General features: G+C 46.8%; 1 protein-coding gene across 1 annotated transcript; it reads right to left on the bottom strand.

Annotated features, from left to right (window-relative positions):
* Positions 1 to 11,149: 11,149 nt before the first annotated feature.
* On the bottom strand, positions 11,150 to 11,926 carry LOC145799923 (uncharacterized). Its single transcript, XM_082889568.1, has one exon. The coding sequence runs from the start codon at positions 11,924 to 11,926 to the stop codon at positions 11,150 to 11,152; it is 777 nt and encodes a 258-aa protein (XP_082745694.1).
* Between the last annotated feature and the right edge of the window lie 8,377 nt (positions 11,927 to 20,303).

The raw sequence follows: 20,303 nt of genomic DNA, 5'->3' as shown, positions 1-20,303 counted from the left end.
TATTTATTTGTTCTCTAAACTAGTTAGTAGTAGGCCTAGGGTGCGAGATGAGGCGCTGGCCGGTCGTGATTCCGATTAGCCCTTATTTCGGGTCGTGACAGAATTACTGTTGTCCATCGTATTAGGACGCGAGTGAGTTAGCTTCGACACATTTGTAAATGTGCTAATCTCCTTCGTTACCTTTATTAGGATGTCAGGACATGGACGTGGTGGTGGCAAGCGTGGTTGGCCTAGGAGGCAGGAAATGCCTATACCATATGAAATTCTGGCACAAGAGGAAGGGGTTAGTCAGGCCAATGTGGCCAAATCGGTTGATCAGCAGGCTATGGGCGCCTTAGCCCGTGAGATGACCGGAGCATTGCGGGACTCTATGGACATTCTAAGGGTTGAGAATCAAGTCTAGGCCCAAGTAGCTGAGGCAGGGCCGTCTTTTCTAAAGAGAGAGTTCTTCCTATTGAATCAGGATGAGTTTCTGGGTGACCCTAAGGAGCCACTAAAGGTTGATGAGTGGCTAGAGTAGATATGAAGACGTTTGAGATGCTCGGCATACAGGACGAGGGCTTGAGAGTGACCTTGGTGTCCTTCCAACTAAAGAGAGACGTGGGTCAATGATGGAAGCATGCGCGGGAACGCATTAGAGGGACTTGGGAGGCTTTCGTTGACGCCTTCCAGGAGAAGTTTTTACCTCCCACAGTAAGGGAGAAGTTGAGGGATCAATTCTCCAAGTTGGTGCAATTGAACACGCCGGTGACCGAGTTTGAGGCCACATTCACCAGTTTGTCGAGGTTTGCATCGAAGTTAGTGGCAATTGAGGAACGCCATTTTCTAGAGTTTGAGAAGTGATTGAGGACTAGGCTCATGTTTAGAGTGGTCGGGTCCATGATTAGGCATTATGGGCACCTTATAGAGGCTGCAGCCCGTCTCGAGACTATCATGCATGTAGAGGGGAAGAGAATGAGGGGCTCCAGAAAGAGTCAGGATAATCAAGGGGGCAATAAGAGGCAGAGGGGTTTGAATCCCCAGCAGTCGCAAGGAGCTCAATTGAGGTCCACTTTTCCAGTGCTGAGTTCGGGTTCCGAAAAGGATGGACATGGAGATGTTACTTGTTTCAAATGTGGCCAGTTGGGCCACAAGTCTCTAGCTTGCCCGTAGAGGGGAGGAGGGCAGCGAGCAGCATCATCTTCCGCTCATTCTGAGGGCCAAAGTCAGGGAGAGGCCAGCCGCTCACTTGCTATCAATGTGGGCAGACATGGCACTTGAAGAGGTTTTTTCCACAGTTGGGTGGCACATCTGGTACGTCTGGTTCAAGGCAGACACAGAGTCACCAGCTTGCACAGTCAGCATAGGCCTCGAGTGCCAATTAGGGAGCCTCTTTGGCTTAGTCAGTGCAGTAGTCTTATGCTCCGAGGGGTGAGCAGGTGGACCAGAGGCCTACGGGGCATGTGTATGTTGTTACAGCATCGGATCTTGTACCTGCTCCATCTGTAGTGAGAGGTACCTTTTTGTTTTACAATTTAGTTGCTAGTGTGTTGATTGATATGGGTGCATCCCATTCATTTATTTCGTCTACATTTGTATCAGTTTTGGGGTTGGAGTTGGCACAGTTAGCATCTCCTATTTGTGTAGAGTCACCTATTGGTGGTGAGATTATTCTGAAACAGGGGTGTTGAGGTTGTGACATCGAGGTTGCAAGTCATCAATTATCTTTTGCATTTGTTCTGCTTGATATGACTAGTTTTGAAGTTATTTTGGATATGGACTGGCTATCATCATAACAGGCTGTTATAGATTGCCACCATCAGAGGGTTGCTGTATGTACCTTGAGCGATGATTGTTTTTATTTCTTGGGGGACTGAGTGGACAAAGTCTTATTACTTGTGTATAATCCGTGTGGGTGAGTGAACTTAGTTGTCTTCTCGCTAACTTTTTGAGTAGTGAGTGTGATGAAGTTCGGGTTGAGTTGTCACGGGTGGTTTGTGAATACCCCGATGTTTTTCTTGAGGACTTTACTAGTTTACCCCCTCATCAAGAGATCGAGTTCTCTATTGATTTAGTGCTTGGCACAACACCGATTTCTATGGCACTATATCGGTTTGCACCTGCTGAGTTGAAGATTCAACTCCAGGAGTTATTAGATAAGGGTTTTATTCACCCTAGTACTTCGCCTTGGAGAGCACTGACTCTCTTTGCTAAAAAGAAATATGGAGCCTTGCGACTTTGTATTGATTACTGGAAGTTAAACCAGGTAACTGTTAAGAACAAGTATCCAATGCCTCGTATAGATGATCTGTTTGATCAGTTGAAAAGGTCTTGTTGTTTCTCTAAGATAGACTTGAGGTTGGGTTATCATCAGTTAAGGGTAAGGGAGGAGGATATCCCAAAGACGACATTCCGTACGTGGTATGGCCATTATGAGTTTCTAGTGATGCCTTTTGGGCTAACCAATGCCCCAGCTGTGTTTATGGATATGATGAACCGAATCTTCCGAGAGTTCTTAAATCGTTTTGTGGTCGTCTTTGTGGACGACATCTTGATTTACTCACCCTCCGAGGAGGAGCACGAGGAGCACTTGCGAGTGGTGCTTAAGTTGCTTGGAGCCCATAAGCTGTATACTAAGTTTGGGAAACGTGAATTCTGGTTGAAAGAGGTTAAGTTCTTAGGCCATGTGGTATCTGGGGAAGGGGTGACTGTAGATTCATCCAAGATAGAGGTAGTGCAAGATTGGGCACAGCCTAAGAATGCTTTTGAGATCCACAATTTCTTGGGGTTAGTTGAGTATTACTGTCTGTTTGTGAAGGAATTCTCGAAATTAACCTCACCTTTAACTAGGTTGACGAGGAATGGAGTTAAATTTGTATAGAGTGAGACTTGTGAAAAGTCATTCCAAGAGCTTAAGGTTAGACTTACCACCACTCCAGTCTTGATTATTCCGGAGAGGGGTTTGCGCTATTCAATGTATTGTGATGCCTCACGGGAACGTTTGGGTTGTATATTGATGCAAGAAGGGAAGGTAGTAGCCTATGGCTCACAGCAGTTGAAAACACATGAGAGGAATTACCCTTATCACGACTTAGAATTAGCAGCGGTGATTTTTGCCTTGAAGATTTGCAGGCATTACCTGTATGGAAAGAGATTTGAGGTGTTCTATAATCACAAGAGTCTGAAATATCTATTTACACAAAAAAGACTTGAACTTGAGGCAGAGAAGATGGATGGAGTTCATAAAGGATTATGATTTTGAGTTGTATTATCATCCGTGGAAGCCCAATGTTGTGGCCGATGCCTTGAGTAGGAGGTCAATTAGCAGCGTAGCTTGTATCGCCATCCGGGAGTGGGAAATGTTGGGTACTCTTGGTGAGTTTGACTTACATTTGGGTGAGTTTGTTGAGTCAGCAGCCTTATTTTCAGTAGTTGCACAACCTACACTTGTGAATCGGGTGTTAGAAGCGCAGAAGGGTGACCTTAAGGTAGAATCCCTCCGGGAGAAGATCTCCAGTGGGAAGGTAGAGAAGGGCTTAACTATGTATCCTGACTAGAGTGTGAGATACCATGACCGCTTGTTTATGCCGGAGTCTTGCCGAGAGGAAGTACTCTAAGAGTTTCACCATTCACGCCTTGCGGTGCATCTGGGAGGCACAAAGATGTATCATGATCTGAGTTGCCAGTTTTGGTAGAGGGGTATGAAAAAAGATGTAGCCGTGTTTGTATCGAAGTGCCTTACTTGTCAACAAGTGAAGGCCGAGCATTAGAGGCCAGCGAGTTTGTTGTAACCCTTACCTATAGCTGAGTGGAAATGGGAGCATGTTATGATGGATTTTGTTGTGAGCCTTTCGAGGACCCAACGGGATAGCAATGCCATTTGGGTGGTAGTTGATCAATTGACCAAGTCAATGCATTTTATACTTATGCGTATGAGTGACTCTGTAGATTATCTTGCCAACCTTTACATTAGGGACAATGTGAGATTAAATAGGGTCCCTGTGACTATTGTTTCGGATAGAGATCCACATTTTACAGCTCGGTTGTGGTAGAGCTTGCAGAGTGCCTTGGGCACCAGATTAACCTTTAGCATTGCTTACCATCCTCAGACTGACGGGTAGTCTGAGCGTACTATTTTGATCCTTCAGGATATGCTTCGAGGCTGTGTCCTTGACTTTAAGGGGTCATAGGAGAGACACTTACCCTTAGTGGAGTTTCCTACAATAACAACTTACAATCGAGTATTGGCATGGCACCTTTCGAGACCTTGTATGGCCGATCGTGTAGATCTCTAGTATGTTGGGCCGAGGTGGGTGATGCACCTTTGTTGGGTCCAGAGTTGGTTCGAGAAACGACGGAGAAAGTAGCACTTATTCGTAAGAGATTGGTTACGGCCCAGAGTCGCCAAAACAGTTATGCCAACCGTAGAAGGAGACCTTTGTCCTTTGAAGTGGGTGATCATGTATTTTTGAAAAAATCACCTGGGCGGGGTTTGATGAGATTCAAGAAGAGTGGGAAGTTATCCCCTGGATTTATTGGCCCTTTTGTGATCCTTGAGCAGATTAGGGAGGTTGCCTATCATTTAGCATTGTCGCCACAACTCTCCAGAGTGCATGACGTGTTTCATATTAGAACGCTTCAGAAGTATGAGCCGGATCCATCGCACGTGTTGGATTGGACCAGCTTAGAGGAAGATGAGGATGCCTCATATGAGGAGAGGCCGATGAGAGTCTTGGATAGACAGGACCAAGTCTTGCGAGGCAAGACAATGCCCTTGGTCAAAGTATTGTGGAAACATCACAAGGTTAAGGAAGCAACTTGGGAGCGAGAATCGGAAGTTTGAGAGAAATATCTGAACTTATTTGTTGATGTTTGAGCATATGGCGAGATTTTAATCTTATTTATGAACTGTAAAGACATTGTATATGTTTTGAATTATGAGAACATTGTATATGTTAACTATATTTCGGGAATGCAAGCTTAATATGAACATTGTATATGTTTTTTAAGTTTTGGGAAATGCGAATTTATCATAAACATTGAATACGTTTTGGAAATACGAAATGTACGTTGTGGAGAAGTAGTTTGAAAATACTCTTTTGATCTTGGGGGACGGTCAAGATCCTCTGTTAATCACCTGCAAAGGAATAAATACTCCGGTCGGGGGTGCCGGAATTAGCACTCCGATGGGCCAGTCAGTCTCTACACTCTGGATTACTTATCTTCTAAGTAAAATATTATGGTTCTCACATACCTCTTTCTGGCTGATGTTCTCCTATTTATATCTTTTCTTTCCTGGGCCTCAGGGTTGGGCCCATCTTCAATTCAGTATTTGGCCCCTCAACCAACTGGCGTTCCGACCGAATAGGACAGGAAGCCGAATACGTGGGGAAGAGCCGAACACTATATTTATGTTCCAACTTTCCAGATTCAATCATTCGACTTATTTTACAACCCCCGTTATTCAGTCCCCACAATTGCTCCCCAAACACCCTACTAATGGCAGCTGGTTGCAGTGTTTGGTTTTGAACTCGAAAAGTCAAGGACAAAATTCGATGGCTAACCTCATTCCAATGCAGATGTCTGAGCACACGCTTCTCGGTTATCATTTCACCTTCCCGCCCTTTCGTACACTCTTATTTATTATGATATAAAATTTGGCCGTCCTTTCAAATACATACTGTGTGGAAGTGGTTTAGAAATACCCTTCGGATCCTGGGAGATGCTAGGAGTCCTAAGATAGTCACCTGAAAGGAAATAAACACTCCGATGTGGGTGCCGGAATTAGCACTCTGACGGACAATTCAGTCTCGAGCTATAGGTTATTTGTATTCTAAGTTAAACAAAGAGATTCTTACCCTTCTTTTTTCTCTATCCCTCTCTTTGTCTGTAGTCCCTGTATTTATACTCGTTTCTAGGGCCTCGGGGCCAGGGCCTACTCGTTACTCATTGTCCTCTCTCATATTCAGCTCCATGGATTTACGCTTATTCGGCCTATTTATTGTATTCGGCCTCCTGAGCGCGCCGGATAACGTCGAATAGTGTCTGTTCTGCAGAGTACGCTCTTCCCGGCATTGCCAATTATTCGGCTCCCACAATTGCCCCCCAAACTTTCCATTGACAGTAGTTAACTGGCGTGTTTGGTTTTGATTCTGAAAAGCCAAGACATAAGTTAGGCAGCTCTGCCTATCCCAATGTGTCAGAGCGCGCACGTCTTTTTGGTCATCATTATGCTTTCCCGCCTCATTCGTGCACCTTTTGCATTTAATACGATTTGAAACTTCAGTCCTTTCGAATGCATGCTTTTCTCGAATACTTGGGCCTCCTGGATTCCTAGCCGGTATCGCTCTCCTGACGCTTTTCTCTGCAACTCTCGTCCGACTATCCTCGTCTTCTTCACCTCTTGTATGTTTTCTTTCTTTCTTTGCAATCCTATTTTCCGTGCTTATTTTAGCTTTGGTATACCCTCGGATCTTTGCTAAAATGGCTAAGCACCTGAAAGACCTCCTTTCCGAAGGTCGTATCTCGGGATTCCGACGACATTTTCCTATTCCTGTTGATGTTCATCTATCTCTAGTGACGGACAATACTCTGGATATGGAGAGAGAGGATCGCAACACAATCATCTTGCCTCTCCTATCCATTGCGAAGGGCGGAGTCCGTTTTCCCCTACATCCATTCCTTAGGGCCGTCCTCCGCCATTGGGGTCTGATTCCTTCTCAGCCCAATATGAATTTTTTTCGAATCGTAATGGGGATCGTAGATTCGAACCGGCGCCTCAGGATCGATCTTGGCATTCCGGCTATTCGGTACTGCTATGTTTTAGCCAAATCTTCCGGTCGGCTCGGGCAGTACTTTCTTAGGGCCAAGGATACTGACCATCATTTGGTATCCATGCTTGCCAGTTCTGGCAAGCGAGTAGCTGACGTAATGGTCAATGTCCGAGAGAACTGGGAATTTAGCGAAGGCGAGGACCGCCTAGACCCTATTCCCAGGCGAAAGGGTGAACCAGGTGGTCGTGTATCTCCTTTCGTTTATTGAACTTTTCTTTTACTTGGGCTTATCTCCAAGTCTAACACTTTGTCTTTGCAGGCAGTAAATTGAAGAAGATTCTGACCTCTATTGACGACGCAGTCCTTGCGGAGATTGCGACTGCACTCGGGTACTTCGGTCGTCCAAACGTACAGAAGCAAGGGAGAGCGGCCCACATACTTTTTCGATACGAGCCTACTTATACTACTTTTTCAGCCGTGGACAACATTCCAATTCCAACCGGCGATCAACACCTTGCGGCTCTTATCTTCCCTAGCTTCAAGAGCTTTAGGCAAGTTGGTCTCGAAGCTTCTGATTTGGGGCAAGACAAGGTGCCGGTGGTAGAGGTAGTCGCCGAACCAGCCAGAGAGTTCGCTGAAGAGGCCGAAGAGGTCGACAAGGACCTAAACTCGGCGTTTGAGGTAGCCGGACTTAATCAACCTGCCTCACCGTCCACTTCGGGTAGGCCGAAGTTTTCTTCTGGAGATATTTTTGCAAGTTTGGGAGACCTACCCGGCGATTTTTTTGAAAGTATGGCTGGGGAAAGCCTCACGCAGATGGCTCGAAAGAAAAATGCCGAGCGAATGGCCGCCCGAAAAAAGGCCGAGGCCGCCCGTTCTAAACCCGTCATGATTAAGTCTTTCAAACCCATTATTGAAGTATTGAAGTGTCGGTTCAGATTGTTGCGGCCGGATCGGCGAAAGAGGTTGAACAACCGGTCATTGAAGAATAGTTGATTCTGGAAGAGTAGGGAAAGAAGCGTAGCGCCGAGGGAGAGGTCAGTTCAGAAGATAATCCTGCTGACAAAAGGCCTCGCTTAGAAAATTCGGACGTGGTTGTTCCTTTCATTGTTCAACCAAAGATGAGAGACACGCTGATTTCCTCTGATGCATCCATCATTACCGACCTAGCGGTAGCGTTGAGCTTGGCGGCTTCAGTCTCCCTACCGGCTGATAAGGCATCCTTTCATGCCGTGCCGGATTTGGTGGTCGTAGACCTATCTGCGCAGTCGGCCCTTTTGGTAGGTGACCTTAACTTGTTTTGATTTTGCTTGCCTATGGTATCTGATGATCCCAACTCGTTTTGCAGACGGTTGGCTGGATCACCAACTTGGGCCGCCGCCTACATGATGCCCTTGAGAGGATTGACCATTTGCAGTCAGAAGTGGACGGTCAAAAGAGTAGGGCCGAGTTTGAGGCTATGAGAGCCACAATGGAGACTGCGCGAGCCGAAGCCGAATTAGAAAGGGCTTGGTCTGCCGATCGACTCCGTTCTGATGCCGAAAATAGGGCGAACGCGAGCGAAGAATCGCTTAGGCTAGCCAAGGAGGCGCTTAACAAGGTGGAGACTGAGTTAGCAGAGTTGAAGGCGGCCAAGGAAAAAGCTGAATATGAGGCTTTTACCGCATTTGAAGCAGGAAAAGGCGCCGCCTTCGAGGAATACGTAGATGAAGTCCCTAAGTTTGAGAATCGAGGATTCAAATATGGATGAATCAAGGCCGTTGATGCCGTTGGGGTTACATTAGACTTGCCAATTCCATATGAGCAGGTGGACGTTGAGCCACTTGAGTCTGACCCCGAGGATTGATCAGGGAGGCATTCGAATTTTATGAAATGCTTTCAGTTTTGATGTATGTTTTTGTTTTAAGGACTTTTGTTGGTTCTGAGTAGTTTTCATGTATAAATTGGTTACAATCTGCGCTTAATTTATTAATGAAAATTACCTTGTCATTTCACTACTACTTATGCGCAGTTTGTGATGTTGTGCTGGTGAAGAATTTTTGCCTTTCACTACTTTAGATAACATGATTATTCTGTCGAGCTTTCTAAGATTGAATATCTTGGCAATATTGACTTATCATTCGTATGCCGAATAGTTCGTGGGTATTATGCTGGTGAGTCGATTCATGGGCTGGCTGGGGCACTTAAGCCAAATAGTTTGATGAATGGCCATATTGACTTATCATTCATATGCCGAATAGTTCGATGAATCTGCCCTTGCCCCAGGCGGTTCATGATCATTCGGGCGCCGAAGAGACGAACTTAAGAGTTCTGAAGAATTGATTCATGGGCCGGCTGGGGCGCATAAGCCGAATATATTGATGAATCTACCCTTAAGCTGATTAAATTAATAAATCTGCCCCTGCCCAAGGCAGTTCATGATCATTCGGGCGTCGGAAGAAACGAACTTAAAAGTTCTGAAGAATTGATTCATGGGCCGGCTGAGGCACATAAGCCGAATATATTGATGAATCTGCCTTCAAGCCGATTAGATTAATAAATTTGCCCCTGCCCCAGGCTGTTCATGATCATTCGGGTGTCGGACATTGATTCGGCATCGCCACTCTACCAGAGTAAACATTTTTTGTTTTCCGCTTTTGAAGTCGAGAAGAGTGACGATGAGGGTGACACCGTATAAGGATACTCATTGTAAGGTTGAAATGCAGATTACGTTCAAAACTATGTAATTTATTGTTTGATTGAATAAAAACGTTCTATTTATAAATATTTCGTTGCAGTTCGTATTCGGCATATACGTGTTTCATTTTATTGCATAAATGTTTGAATGAATGTACAAGCATTGATCGGCCCGAGTATCTATTAAATGTCCAGTGATACGCCGGTTTACAGGCAAGGTCGGCCCATACGTGATAGCCGTTTAGTTTTGAATGAGGCCATTGTATGTGGGCCATTTATCTGTGATCGCCGTCTAGATAACTAGGTCATTGTGGCATGAGGAAGCCGAAAACCAGTGAGTGGAGTGGCTACGGCAAATCCATCCAGGCTTGGGGCTTGGATGTTTGGCCTGTTGGATCGATAATTCTGTCCTTGCCCAGCCAGTGCATGTGCTTCAAAAAGCCGTTTGGATAACTAGGTAGTGGTGAATGTCGACCGACGTTCGTCTCATGGAGTTTAGCGTTAATGAAATTGCCTTGGAATTGGGGCCTCGAGTTCGCTACCAGTATTGAAAATAAAAAGAGTGGGCACCTCACGCAAATAAACATGCTTGATTCCTCATCACTTGTTATGTGGGGTGAGATAAGTGGGGGTGTTATTTAGAGAAGCTTGAACTTCGGCCGAACTTGGTGTTGCAATGGATCGCAGTAGAGAACCCACCCGTATGGGAGGTAGGGCGTCCAGAAGATGGCATGAGTCTTCAAGTCGTCGAAGCAGATCGCCCCGAAAGGAGAGACAATGACCATTGAGTTTATCCTTCCTTGTCCTGGATCTTTGCCTTGACATTGTCAATGGTATCAGGGGAGGTTTGGCAATGTGCAAGTCATGGGCTTGGGCACAGCTGGCTCAAGGAATTGCAAGCCGTGGAGGATTTCCGGGCGACGGGCGTTGATTTGGCGCTGCCGCTTTACCAATGCGTATTTTTCCCCTTTTTCGCTTTTGAGGTTGAAAATGGATATTGTAATGTTCAAATGCGGGTTGCGTTTATGTAACTATTGTTTTAATCAAATAAAAATGTTTCATTTCGAACGTTTGCGCCTTATTCTGGGCGTTTTTGTATATTCAATTAGGCACCTCATTTCACATATTGGCATATTTTGTTTCGTTCATGCGGACTTGTAGTTTGTGTAATAATTTTCGTATGTAACAAGGGGTCCATAAGATGTGCCCAATTCGCTAAGTTGACAAATGGCATTGTGTTCAATTATAATCTGATTTGGCTCGGCTTAGGTACTTGGCCGACCAACGTAATGAATCAGCCTGTGCGTGCAAGCTTCAGGAGCCGAATGGGGATATGATTTGCAGAAGGGGGTCCGAATCTGAAGGCTTATTTGAGCCAATCGTGATATCTATGAAGGGCGCTCCGAATCCGGAGACTCAATCAGCCCCGACGTGTTTTGCACCGAAGGGGGCTCCGAATCCGGAGGCTTATTTGAGCCAATCGTGATATCCACGAAGGTCGCTCCGAATCTGGAGACTCAATCGGCCCCGACGTGTTTTGCACCGAAGGGGGCTCCGAATCCAGAGGCTTAATCGGCCCTAAGGTGTCATGCACCGAAAGGCGCTCCGAATCCGGAGGCTTATTTGACACTATAATGGGAAGTGAATTGCACGATGGAAAAAGATGAGACTTTTCATTGCAGAAGTCAGCTAAATACAAGTATCACAGCCCACAAGTCGGGTCAGTGATAGAACTTTCGTAAAACTGTTCCTGTTGACCGCTGGCGGCCACGGATCTCTTCAACGCCACGGGCTGTCGGGAAGCGCATAAGCTGATGATAGGTGCTTGGCATGGCCTGCATGATATGCAACCAGGTTCGCCCCATGATGACATTATACGTCGAAGGAAGCTTTACGACCAAGAATTCAACCTTGACTGTTCTGGAGCCCGCTCGAACGAGTAGTGTGATCTTCCCTAATGGGTACTCTGGATTCGTGTTGAAGCCGAATAATGGATAAGGCACCGGAGACAGATCTAACTCGTTGAAGCCGAGTTTGATAAGGGTCTCATAATACATTACCTCCGACGTACTCCCTGGATCTACAAGAATGCGTTCGACAGTAAACTGGTTTACGCGTAATTTGATGATCAACGGATCAATGTGGGAGATTGTCATGCCGACAAGATCAAAATCGTTGAAGGCAATACTTGGAGCTTTTTTGGGCCGTTTGGTTGGAGTATATTGCTCTCGGGGGACTGGATATGATTGATTCGTGTGCACGGTTAGAGGTGCTGGCAGGCTGTATATCATATGGATCACGCCAAGTGGAGGTGAATCTTGTCTTAAGGCTAGTGCCTTGGTTGGGTTGCCTTTTCTTACGTACTGTTGCAGTCGGCCATCTTGCACCAGTTCCTCCAGGTGATCCTTTAATGCATAGCAACTTTCAGTTTCATGGCCATGATCTTTGTGATACTCGCAGCGCTTATCCCGCCTTCGTGTGTCAGGAGGGCCTACCATCTTCGACGGCCATTTGAAGAACGAGAGATGTTGGATTGTGGACATTACCGCATTGATCGGCTCTGTTAGTTCCGTATATTTTTTGTCGGTACGTCTCATGCGCCTGTTATCGACTTGCAGTTATTCATTCGTTCGGTGAGAGCACTGATCGTTCGATCGGCGAGAATCCTGCCTTTTGTCTCGTTTACCCCGCTGTCGTGGTTCTGGGCTTTGAGGCGGTACGGAACTTATTGGCTGAACAATTTCAGGGGAGGCTGTTTTACTGGATACGCGTCCGGCTTTAACCCGCAAGGCATCGTCCTCTACCTTGCAGTATTGTTCAACTTTCTTCGTCAATCCCCAGACCGTTTTGGGGGGTCTTCTAGTCAAGGAACTACGGAGGGCACTGTCTGGTTTTAATCCCATTTTGAAGGCGGTGATGGCCATGGAATCGTTGCAAGCGTCGTCAACAAGATTAAAGCATTCCCAATAGCGCGCCGAATACGCTCTCAGTGTTTCTTCAGGTTGAATTTGCATTGCCCAGAGAGAGTCTGCTTGTTTCTGCTTGACCTCGTTGGTGATAAATCTGGCCCTGAAGGACTTCTGTAATTGATGGAAGCTTTTGACCGAAGCCGGCTCCAGTTTGTAATACCACCTGACTGCCAGAGGTCCCAAGCTGCTGGGGAATATTCGGCACATGAGGGCCTCGTTGTCTGCATGCAATGTCATGGCTTGCTTGTAGTGACGGATGTGATCGGTGGGGTCTGATTTTCCATCGTAGAGGGTAAATGACGGAGCTTTGAACTTCTTGGGCAGAATTACCCTTGCAATCCGTCGAACAAAGGGATCGTGCTGATCTTCTTCATCTGAACTGTTTCTCCTGCGCTTATTCCTTGTTCGTAGACTTTTTTCGGAGGAGCTGGAGGTTTCGGATCGTCCCTTCTTGTCGGGCTCCGTGGATAATGAGTTGGAGTCACTATCGGTGTCCCTTGGTTGGGCTCGAGGTCGTTGTTTACCTACCCTTGGAGGTCGTTCGGGATCTTGGCGCGCAGGTTCTCTGGATTTCGCTACTTCCAGGGCCAAATCTTGACGGAGACGTTCATTTTCAGCGATCATATTCTCTAGCCTCTGTTCATTCTACTTTGCTTGTTCCATAATTGCTTGCATTGTCTCTTGCGCTGAAGTTGTTGGTGAGTCGAAGTTCAAAGCGCGTCTTGTAGCGATGGTTTCCTTTCCGAGCATATTTGCTGGATGTGTAATCTCGTCAGTGGCTACCGGAGGATCTTTGGTTACACCTTCCATGGATGTATTCAAGTATTCCCACAGACGGCGCCAATTGTGTGGAAGTGGTTTAGAAATACCCTTCGGATCTTGGGAGACGCTAGGAGTCCTCAGATAGTCACCTGAAAGGAAATAAACACTCCGATGTGGGTACCGGAATTAGAACTCTGACGGACAAGTCAGTCTCGAGCTATAGGTTATTTGTATTCTAAGTTAAACAAGAAGATTCTTACCCTTCTTTTTTCTCTGTCCCTCCCTTTGTCTGTAGTGCCTGTATTTATACTCGTTTCCAGGGCCTCGGGGCCAGGGCCTACTCATTACTCATTGTCCTCTCTCATATTCGGCTCCATGGATTTACGCTTATCCGGCCTATCTATTGTATTCGGCCTCCTGAGCGCGCCGGATAACGCCGAATAGTGTCTGTTCTGCAGAGTATGCTCTTCCCGGCATTGCCAATTATTCGACTCCCACACATACACTTTCAGATATTTGTTGTTAGCCTTCCTCTCAAACTATTTCTGCAACTTTGTTTGACAACCTTCTTCGTCTCTTGTAAGTTTTCTCCTTCTCTGCTCTGAATCCTTTTTCTCGGTTTGTTTTTAGTTCAGAATATACCTATAAACTGAAGAAAATGGCAAAACATTTGAAAGATCTTCTCTCTTCGGATTGAATTTCTAGCTTTCGACGCCATTTTTCCATTCTTGATGACGTCCGTCTGTCTCTAGTGACAGACGGCACCCTCGATACGGAGAGGGCTAACGAAACCACGATCGTCTTCCCCCTCCTATCAATCGCAGAGGGTGGAGTCTGATTCCCCCTTAACCCGCTCCTTAGGGCTGTCCTCCGCTATTGGGGTCTAATTCCTTCCCAACCCAATGTCAATTTCTTTAGAGTTATAATGGAGATTGTAGTTCTAAACCGTCGTCTTAGGATAAACCTTGGTGTTCCTGCTATTCGGCATTGTTATGCCTTGGCCAAGTCATCCGGTCGGCACGGTCGTTACTTCCTTAGGGCCAAGGACACCGACCATCAACTAGTGACTATGCTTTCTAGCTCTGGGAAGCGAGTCGACGACGTTATGGTCGTCATCCAAGGCAACTGGGAATTCGGCGAAAGCGAGGATAGCCTCGATCCTATTCCTAGGTGAAGGGGCGAACCAGGTGGCTGTATAGCCTGTTGTGTTTATTTTTTCTTTTGTTATATTTGTAAAGCTTCACTTTTGAGACCTAATGGTTTCGCTTGTGCAGGAAATGATTTGAAGAAAGTTTTGACCTCAACCGACGACACCGCTCTTTCGGAGAAAAAAGTTGCTTTGAGATACTTCGGCCGTCCAAGCCTTCAGAAACAAGGAAGGGCGGCCCATATTCTGCTTCAATACAAGCTGACGTACACGACTTTTTCAGCAGCAGAAAACATCCCGATTCCAAGGGGCGAGGAGTTTCCAACGGCCCTCATTTTGACTAAGTTCAGAAACTTGCGCCAAATTGGCTTCGAAGGATCCGACTCGGAGCGCACAGAAGAAGTCGCCGACGAAGCAGGCCAGTCTGAAGCTGAAGTAAACGAAGCTTTAAGGCTAGCATTTCAAGAAGCCAGCCTTAATTCAGCCGACCCTCCGTCTACCTCAGGTCGAGGGGAAGATTACGACGATGTCTTTAACGGATTAGAAGATCTTCCCAGCACGTTTCCTGAAGATATGGCCAATTTGTCACTTACAAAGATTGCCAAAAAGGCCAACGCCGAACGAATGGCCGCGCGGAGGAAAGTGGAGGCCATTCGTTCGGAGGCCAATCGATCCGAAGTGGCACCCATCGCAGATGTTGAGCCGCCCCGCCGGCTACGGAGGAGACAATTCAAGAACAAGATGCTAAGTTGGAACCGATTGTGCCGGTAGATGACCAGGCTAAACGACGGTCAGAGAAGCGTCCTATCGAGGTTCTGGCCGGGTCTGAAGAAGAACCTGCCGACAAGCGACCGCGTTTGGAGGAGTTAGATACAGTTGTGCCTTTTGTGATTCAATCAAAGGTCAGAAATATGCCGATCTCCTCTGATGCATCGGCTATAAAAGACTCGGCCGTTGCGCTCAACCTGGCCTCGTCGCTCTCATTACCGTCTGACAAGGCCACTTTCCGCTCGAAGCCAGACGCCTTAGCGGTAGCGTTGGCCACTCAATCGGCCCTTCTGGTAAAGATCTTGATCTTTTCTGTGCATATCTTTCATTTGGATTTAACCTCTTACTCTTGTTTTGTAGACGGTCGGAAGGATTGCAAAGCTAGGTCGTCGCAAGTGCGATGCCAACGAACAAATTGGTCGTCTACAAACCAAAGTCGAAGAGCAAAGGAGCCGTGCCGAGTTTGAGGCAATGAGGGCGAAAATGGAGGCTGCCAGGGTCGAGGCCGAGTTGGAGAGGGCCAGAAATGCGGACCAACTCAGATTGGCGGTCGAGAAGCGGGCGGACGCGAGCAAAGCTTCGCTCAAGCTTGCCCAACAGGCAATCGCCAAACTTGAGACGGACCTAGCGGAATCAAAGGCAGCGAAGGAAGCAGCCAACGCTGAAGCTTTGAAGGCATATGAGGCCAGGGAAGGTGCTGCCCTCAAAAATTACGTGCAAGAAGTCCCCAAATTTGAGAATTGGGGATTCAAACACGGCTGGCTCAAAGCCCTTGCTGCTGCTAATGTGACATTGGCTATGCCAGTTCCATATGAGCAAGTGGATATTGAGCCGCTGGAGTCTGACTCCGAGGACTGATTTGGGCGACACTTGTTTTTGTTTTATGATTTCAAATTTATTTTACCGCTTTCCGTTTGGTATTGCTACAATCATTTTCATTTCAGATGTTTATTTTTCTTCTTGCTAGGCATTTGTATGCGAACTCGTAGCGTTTTGTTTATTAGTTTTCATATGTAAAATGGCTACAATTTTGTGCCCAATTTACTTAATGAAAATTCCTTTTGTACTTTGCTGTTAGTTGTGCTAAATTGTGTTATTGATGAACGATATAGTGTTTTGTTATTTTGGATAAAACGTTCATGTGGATAATTAGGCGATCTTAACTCCAAAAATTCGAATGCTTGTAGTTCATCGATCGGCATCAAGCCTTGATTAATAAATCTGCCCTTACCACAGCCAATGCACGAGCTTCATGAGCCGAATACATCTATTTCGTGGATTGGCTGAGGCATCGATTGATCGGCCTTGGGCCTAAATTAATAAATCTGCCCTTGCCCCAACCAATGCACGAGCTTCATTAGCCGAATGGGTCTATTTCGTGGATTGGCTGAGGCATCGATTGATCGGCATCAAGGCTAGATGCTTGGCCGATCAGATTAACAAATATGCCCTTGCCCCAGCCAGTCCACGAGCTTCATGAGCCGAATATATCTATTTCGTGGATTAGCTGAGGCATTGATTGATCGGCATTGGACCTAGATTAATAAATCTGCCCTTGCCCCAGCCAATGCAAGAGCTTCATTAGCCGAATAGGTCTATTTCATGGATTGGCTGAGGCATCAATTGATCGGCATTAGGCCTAGATTAATAAATCTGCCTTGCCACAGCCAATGCACGAGCTTCATTAGCGGAATACATCTATTTCGTGGATTGGCTGAGGCATTGATTGATCGGCATTAGGCCTAGATTAATAAATCTGCCCTTGCCACAGCCAATGCACGAGCTTCATTAGCCGAATAGGTCTATTTCATGGATTGGTCTGATCGGCATCAGACCTTTTGGGGTTTGGAATTAATGACATCGCCTCGGGGTCACTGCACACGCTAAGGATAAATGCGGTAAGTTCGCGCCAGTAATTCCACTTATTTTTATTCAAACTTGATTTAAACTAGCCTGGGATAAGTGCGAATGTCAAACAGGTTATTTTTTTAACAGCAGAGGAGAAGGGCGAACACTAACTGAGTTAGACACTGCAATGAATCGCAGCAGCGAGCCTATGCGCACGGGAGGAAGGGCGTCCAAAGAACGAGAAAGGCGTCAGCCTCCTAGTCGTCAAAGCAGATCACCCCGAAAGGAGAAACAGTAACGGGGAAGCTCCCCGCGACCGTAACCGAGAAGCAAGCCCGATGCGACGCCACGACCGTTGAGTTTTGCGGTTTTCATGGGGAATAAACCGATGACGGAGGCGGATTCCATCATTAAAGATCCAGATGTAGCAGTTGAGTTCTCTCGACAGATCTTTCCACCGGAGGTCCAGGAGTCGATGGTTGGGTGACAAGATTTCGATGTATTTTGAGAGGGCATCCACAGTGCGGTGAAGGGGTTGTACACCGCTTATGAGGTTGGCATGCGTCTGCGCGCTATGCGACGGGAAATAGAGAAGAAGGAGGAACCAACACGTAGTTTGGAGATTCGCGCGGAAAAAGCCGAGCGTGAGCTCAGGGAACTTAGGAAGGCTCAAACAGTGGAGCCTCACGCGGCAGGTCACTCTAATCCGGTCGTGGACGAAAGAGTGACCCAACGGCTGTTAAGTCACGTAATAGACGATAAGGAGACGGCAAGCATGTTCGCCGTGGAAAATGCAAGGGCCGTGGGATATGAACAAGGATTTCATGCGGGTCGGAAGATTGGGATCGACAAAACCAAGGAGAAGCTTGCGGAGGAGGTCTGCCGATGCGAGAACCGCGACTTTAGGCATGGTTGGATTAAGGCACTTTAGGCCATGGAGGCTCTTCGAGCAGGGGGTGTTGATTCAGCATTACCGCTGTACCAACGTGATAATTTTCCCTTCTCCGCTTGTGAAGTCGAAAAAAGTGATGATGAGGGAGAAGTCGCGTAGGAGTAGGCATTGCAATGCGAAATCTTATGTAATTCTCGATGGATTAAATAAAAAATAAATCGTCTATTTTGTGGGAGCCGAAGAATTTTGGATCAACAGGAGCGGACCAATTCGGTCCAGAACATAACTTCTATTCGGCATTGACCCTATCCAATTTTCGGGCCGAATAAAAGAGCCGGCATTCCTGCCAGTAAAACAAGGGCCGTGTAGAAGTACATGGCAAGGACTAGAAGTGGACCAGGCCCGATGGCCCCAAGAGAATACTATAAATACAAGATCTTCAGTCCTAAAAAGGTATGTAAAAATTACTATGTTTAGTTGAGAATACAGGCTGCCTCGAGTATAGATACTAACTTGCCCGTCGAAATGCTAATTCCGGCGCCCCTGACCAGAGTGGTTTTTCTTTTTCAGGTGACCAGAAGAGGATCACGAGCGTTCCCCAGGATCCCTAAGAGTATTTCCAAACCACTTACCCATAATTGGCGCCGTCTATGGGAATACTTAAGCATATCCATGGCGAGCGTGACGGAAGATCCTCCGACAGTCACTGACGACCCTATACCTCACGATGAAACTACTCTAACAAACTTGCTTGGACCAGAAACTATCGGCGCACGACGTGCCTTGAATTTCGCCTCACCCTCGACTTCGGAGCACGAGACAATGCAGGCGATCATGGACCAAGCAAAGCAAAATGAACAGAGGTTGGAGAACATGATCGTTGAGAACGAACGTCTTCGTGAAGATTTGGCCTTGGAAATGACAAAGTCCAAACAAGTCGCACGCCTAAATCCGAAACGATCTCTGAAGGCAGGTGGTCGACAACCTCGAGCACGACAAGACACTGATAGTGACTCTGACTCATTATCCCCGGAGCCCAGGAAGAAGGGACAACATGAAACCACCAGTTCTTCTAAAGAAAGTCCCCATACAATGCAGAAGCGAAGAAGGAAAAGTTCAGACGAAGACCAACACGACCCTTTCGTACGATGGATCGCAAAGGCTGAGCTACCAAAGAAATTTAAAGCACCGTCGTTCACCCTGTACGACGACAAATCAGACCCCACCGACCACGTCCACCACTACAAGCAGGCCATGACATTGCATGCAGACGACGAGGCCCTTATGTGCTGAATATTTCCCAGCAGTTTGGAACCGTTGGCGGTCCGGTGGTATTATAAATTGGAGCCGGCTTCGATCAAAACCTTCCACCAACTACAGATATCCTTCAGGGCTAGATTCATTACCAACGAAGTCCAGCCAAAGCAAGCCGACTCCCTCTGGGCAATGCAAATCTTGCCAGGAGAATCACTAAGAGCTTATTCGGCGCGATATTGGGAATGCTTTAACCTTGTCGATGACGCTTGAAACGATTCCATGGCCATTACCACCTTCAAAATAGGACTACACCCAGAGAGTGCCCTCCGCAGTTCCTTGACTAGAAGACCCCCTAAAACAATTTGGGGGTTGATGAAGAAAGTAGAGGAATACTGCAAAGTGGAAGACGACACCTTGCGGGTTAAAGCCGAACACGTGGTCAACAAAATGGCCCCTCCCGAAATCGCTCTGCCAATAAGTTCCGCACCACCTCAAAGCCCTGAACCACGACAGCGGGCTAAACGAGACAAGAGACGGGATTCTCGCCGATCCAGCAATTGATGCCCGCACCAAGCCAATGAGCAACTGCAGGTCGATAGCAAGTGCACAAAGTGCGCTGACAAGAAATATACGGAGCTGTCAGAGCCAATCAGCTTAATTATGCCCAAGATCCAACATCTTCCATTCTTCAAATGGCCATCCAAGATGGTGGGACCTCCTGACACGAGAAGGCGGGACAAACGTTGTGTATATCACAAAGATCACGGTCATGATACGGACAGCTGCTATGCCTTGAAAGACCACCTTGAGGAATTGGTCCAAGATGGTCGGCTCCAGCAACACGTCCGGAAAAGCACAATCAAAACTGTCGCCCTTCGGCAAGAGTCACCTCCCCTCGGCGTTATACATATGATATACAGTCTTCCAACGCCACATACCGTGCATGCAATCCATCCATCCCCCCAGGAGCAATGCGCACAACCGAAACAGCCCCACCAAACGCCGAGCATTATCTTCGACAATTTCGATCTTATCGGCATAACACTCCCCCATATTGATCCATTAGTTATTGAACTACACGTGAACCGGTTTACCATTGAACGCATCCTCATTGACCAAGGGAGCACTTCGGAGGTCATGTATTACGAGACCTTCATCAAACTCGGCTTCAACGAATCAGACCTGTCTCTGGCTTCTCATCCATTGTTCGGCTTCAACGCAAATCTAGAGTA

Source organism: Camellia sinensis, chromosome 9 (assembly GCF_055761805.1).
Source record: "Camellia sinensis isolate YWXY chromosome 9, ASM5576180v1, whole genome shotgun sequence".
NCBI classification, from domain to species: domain Eukaryota; kingdom Viridiplantae; phylum Streptophyta; class Magnoliopsida; order Ericales; family Theaceae; genus Camellia; species Camellia sinensis.
Note: the sequence above shows the minus strand (reverse complement) of the source record. Positions and strands in the feature narration are given on the sequence as shown.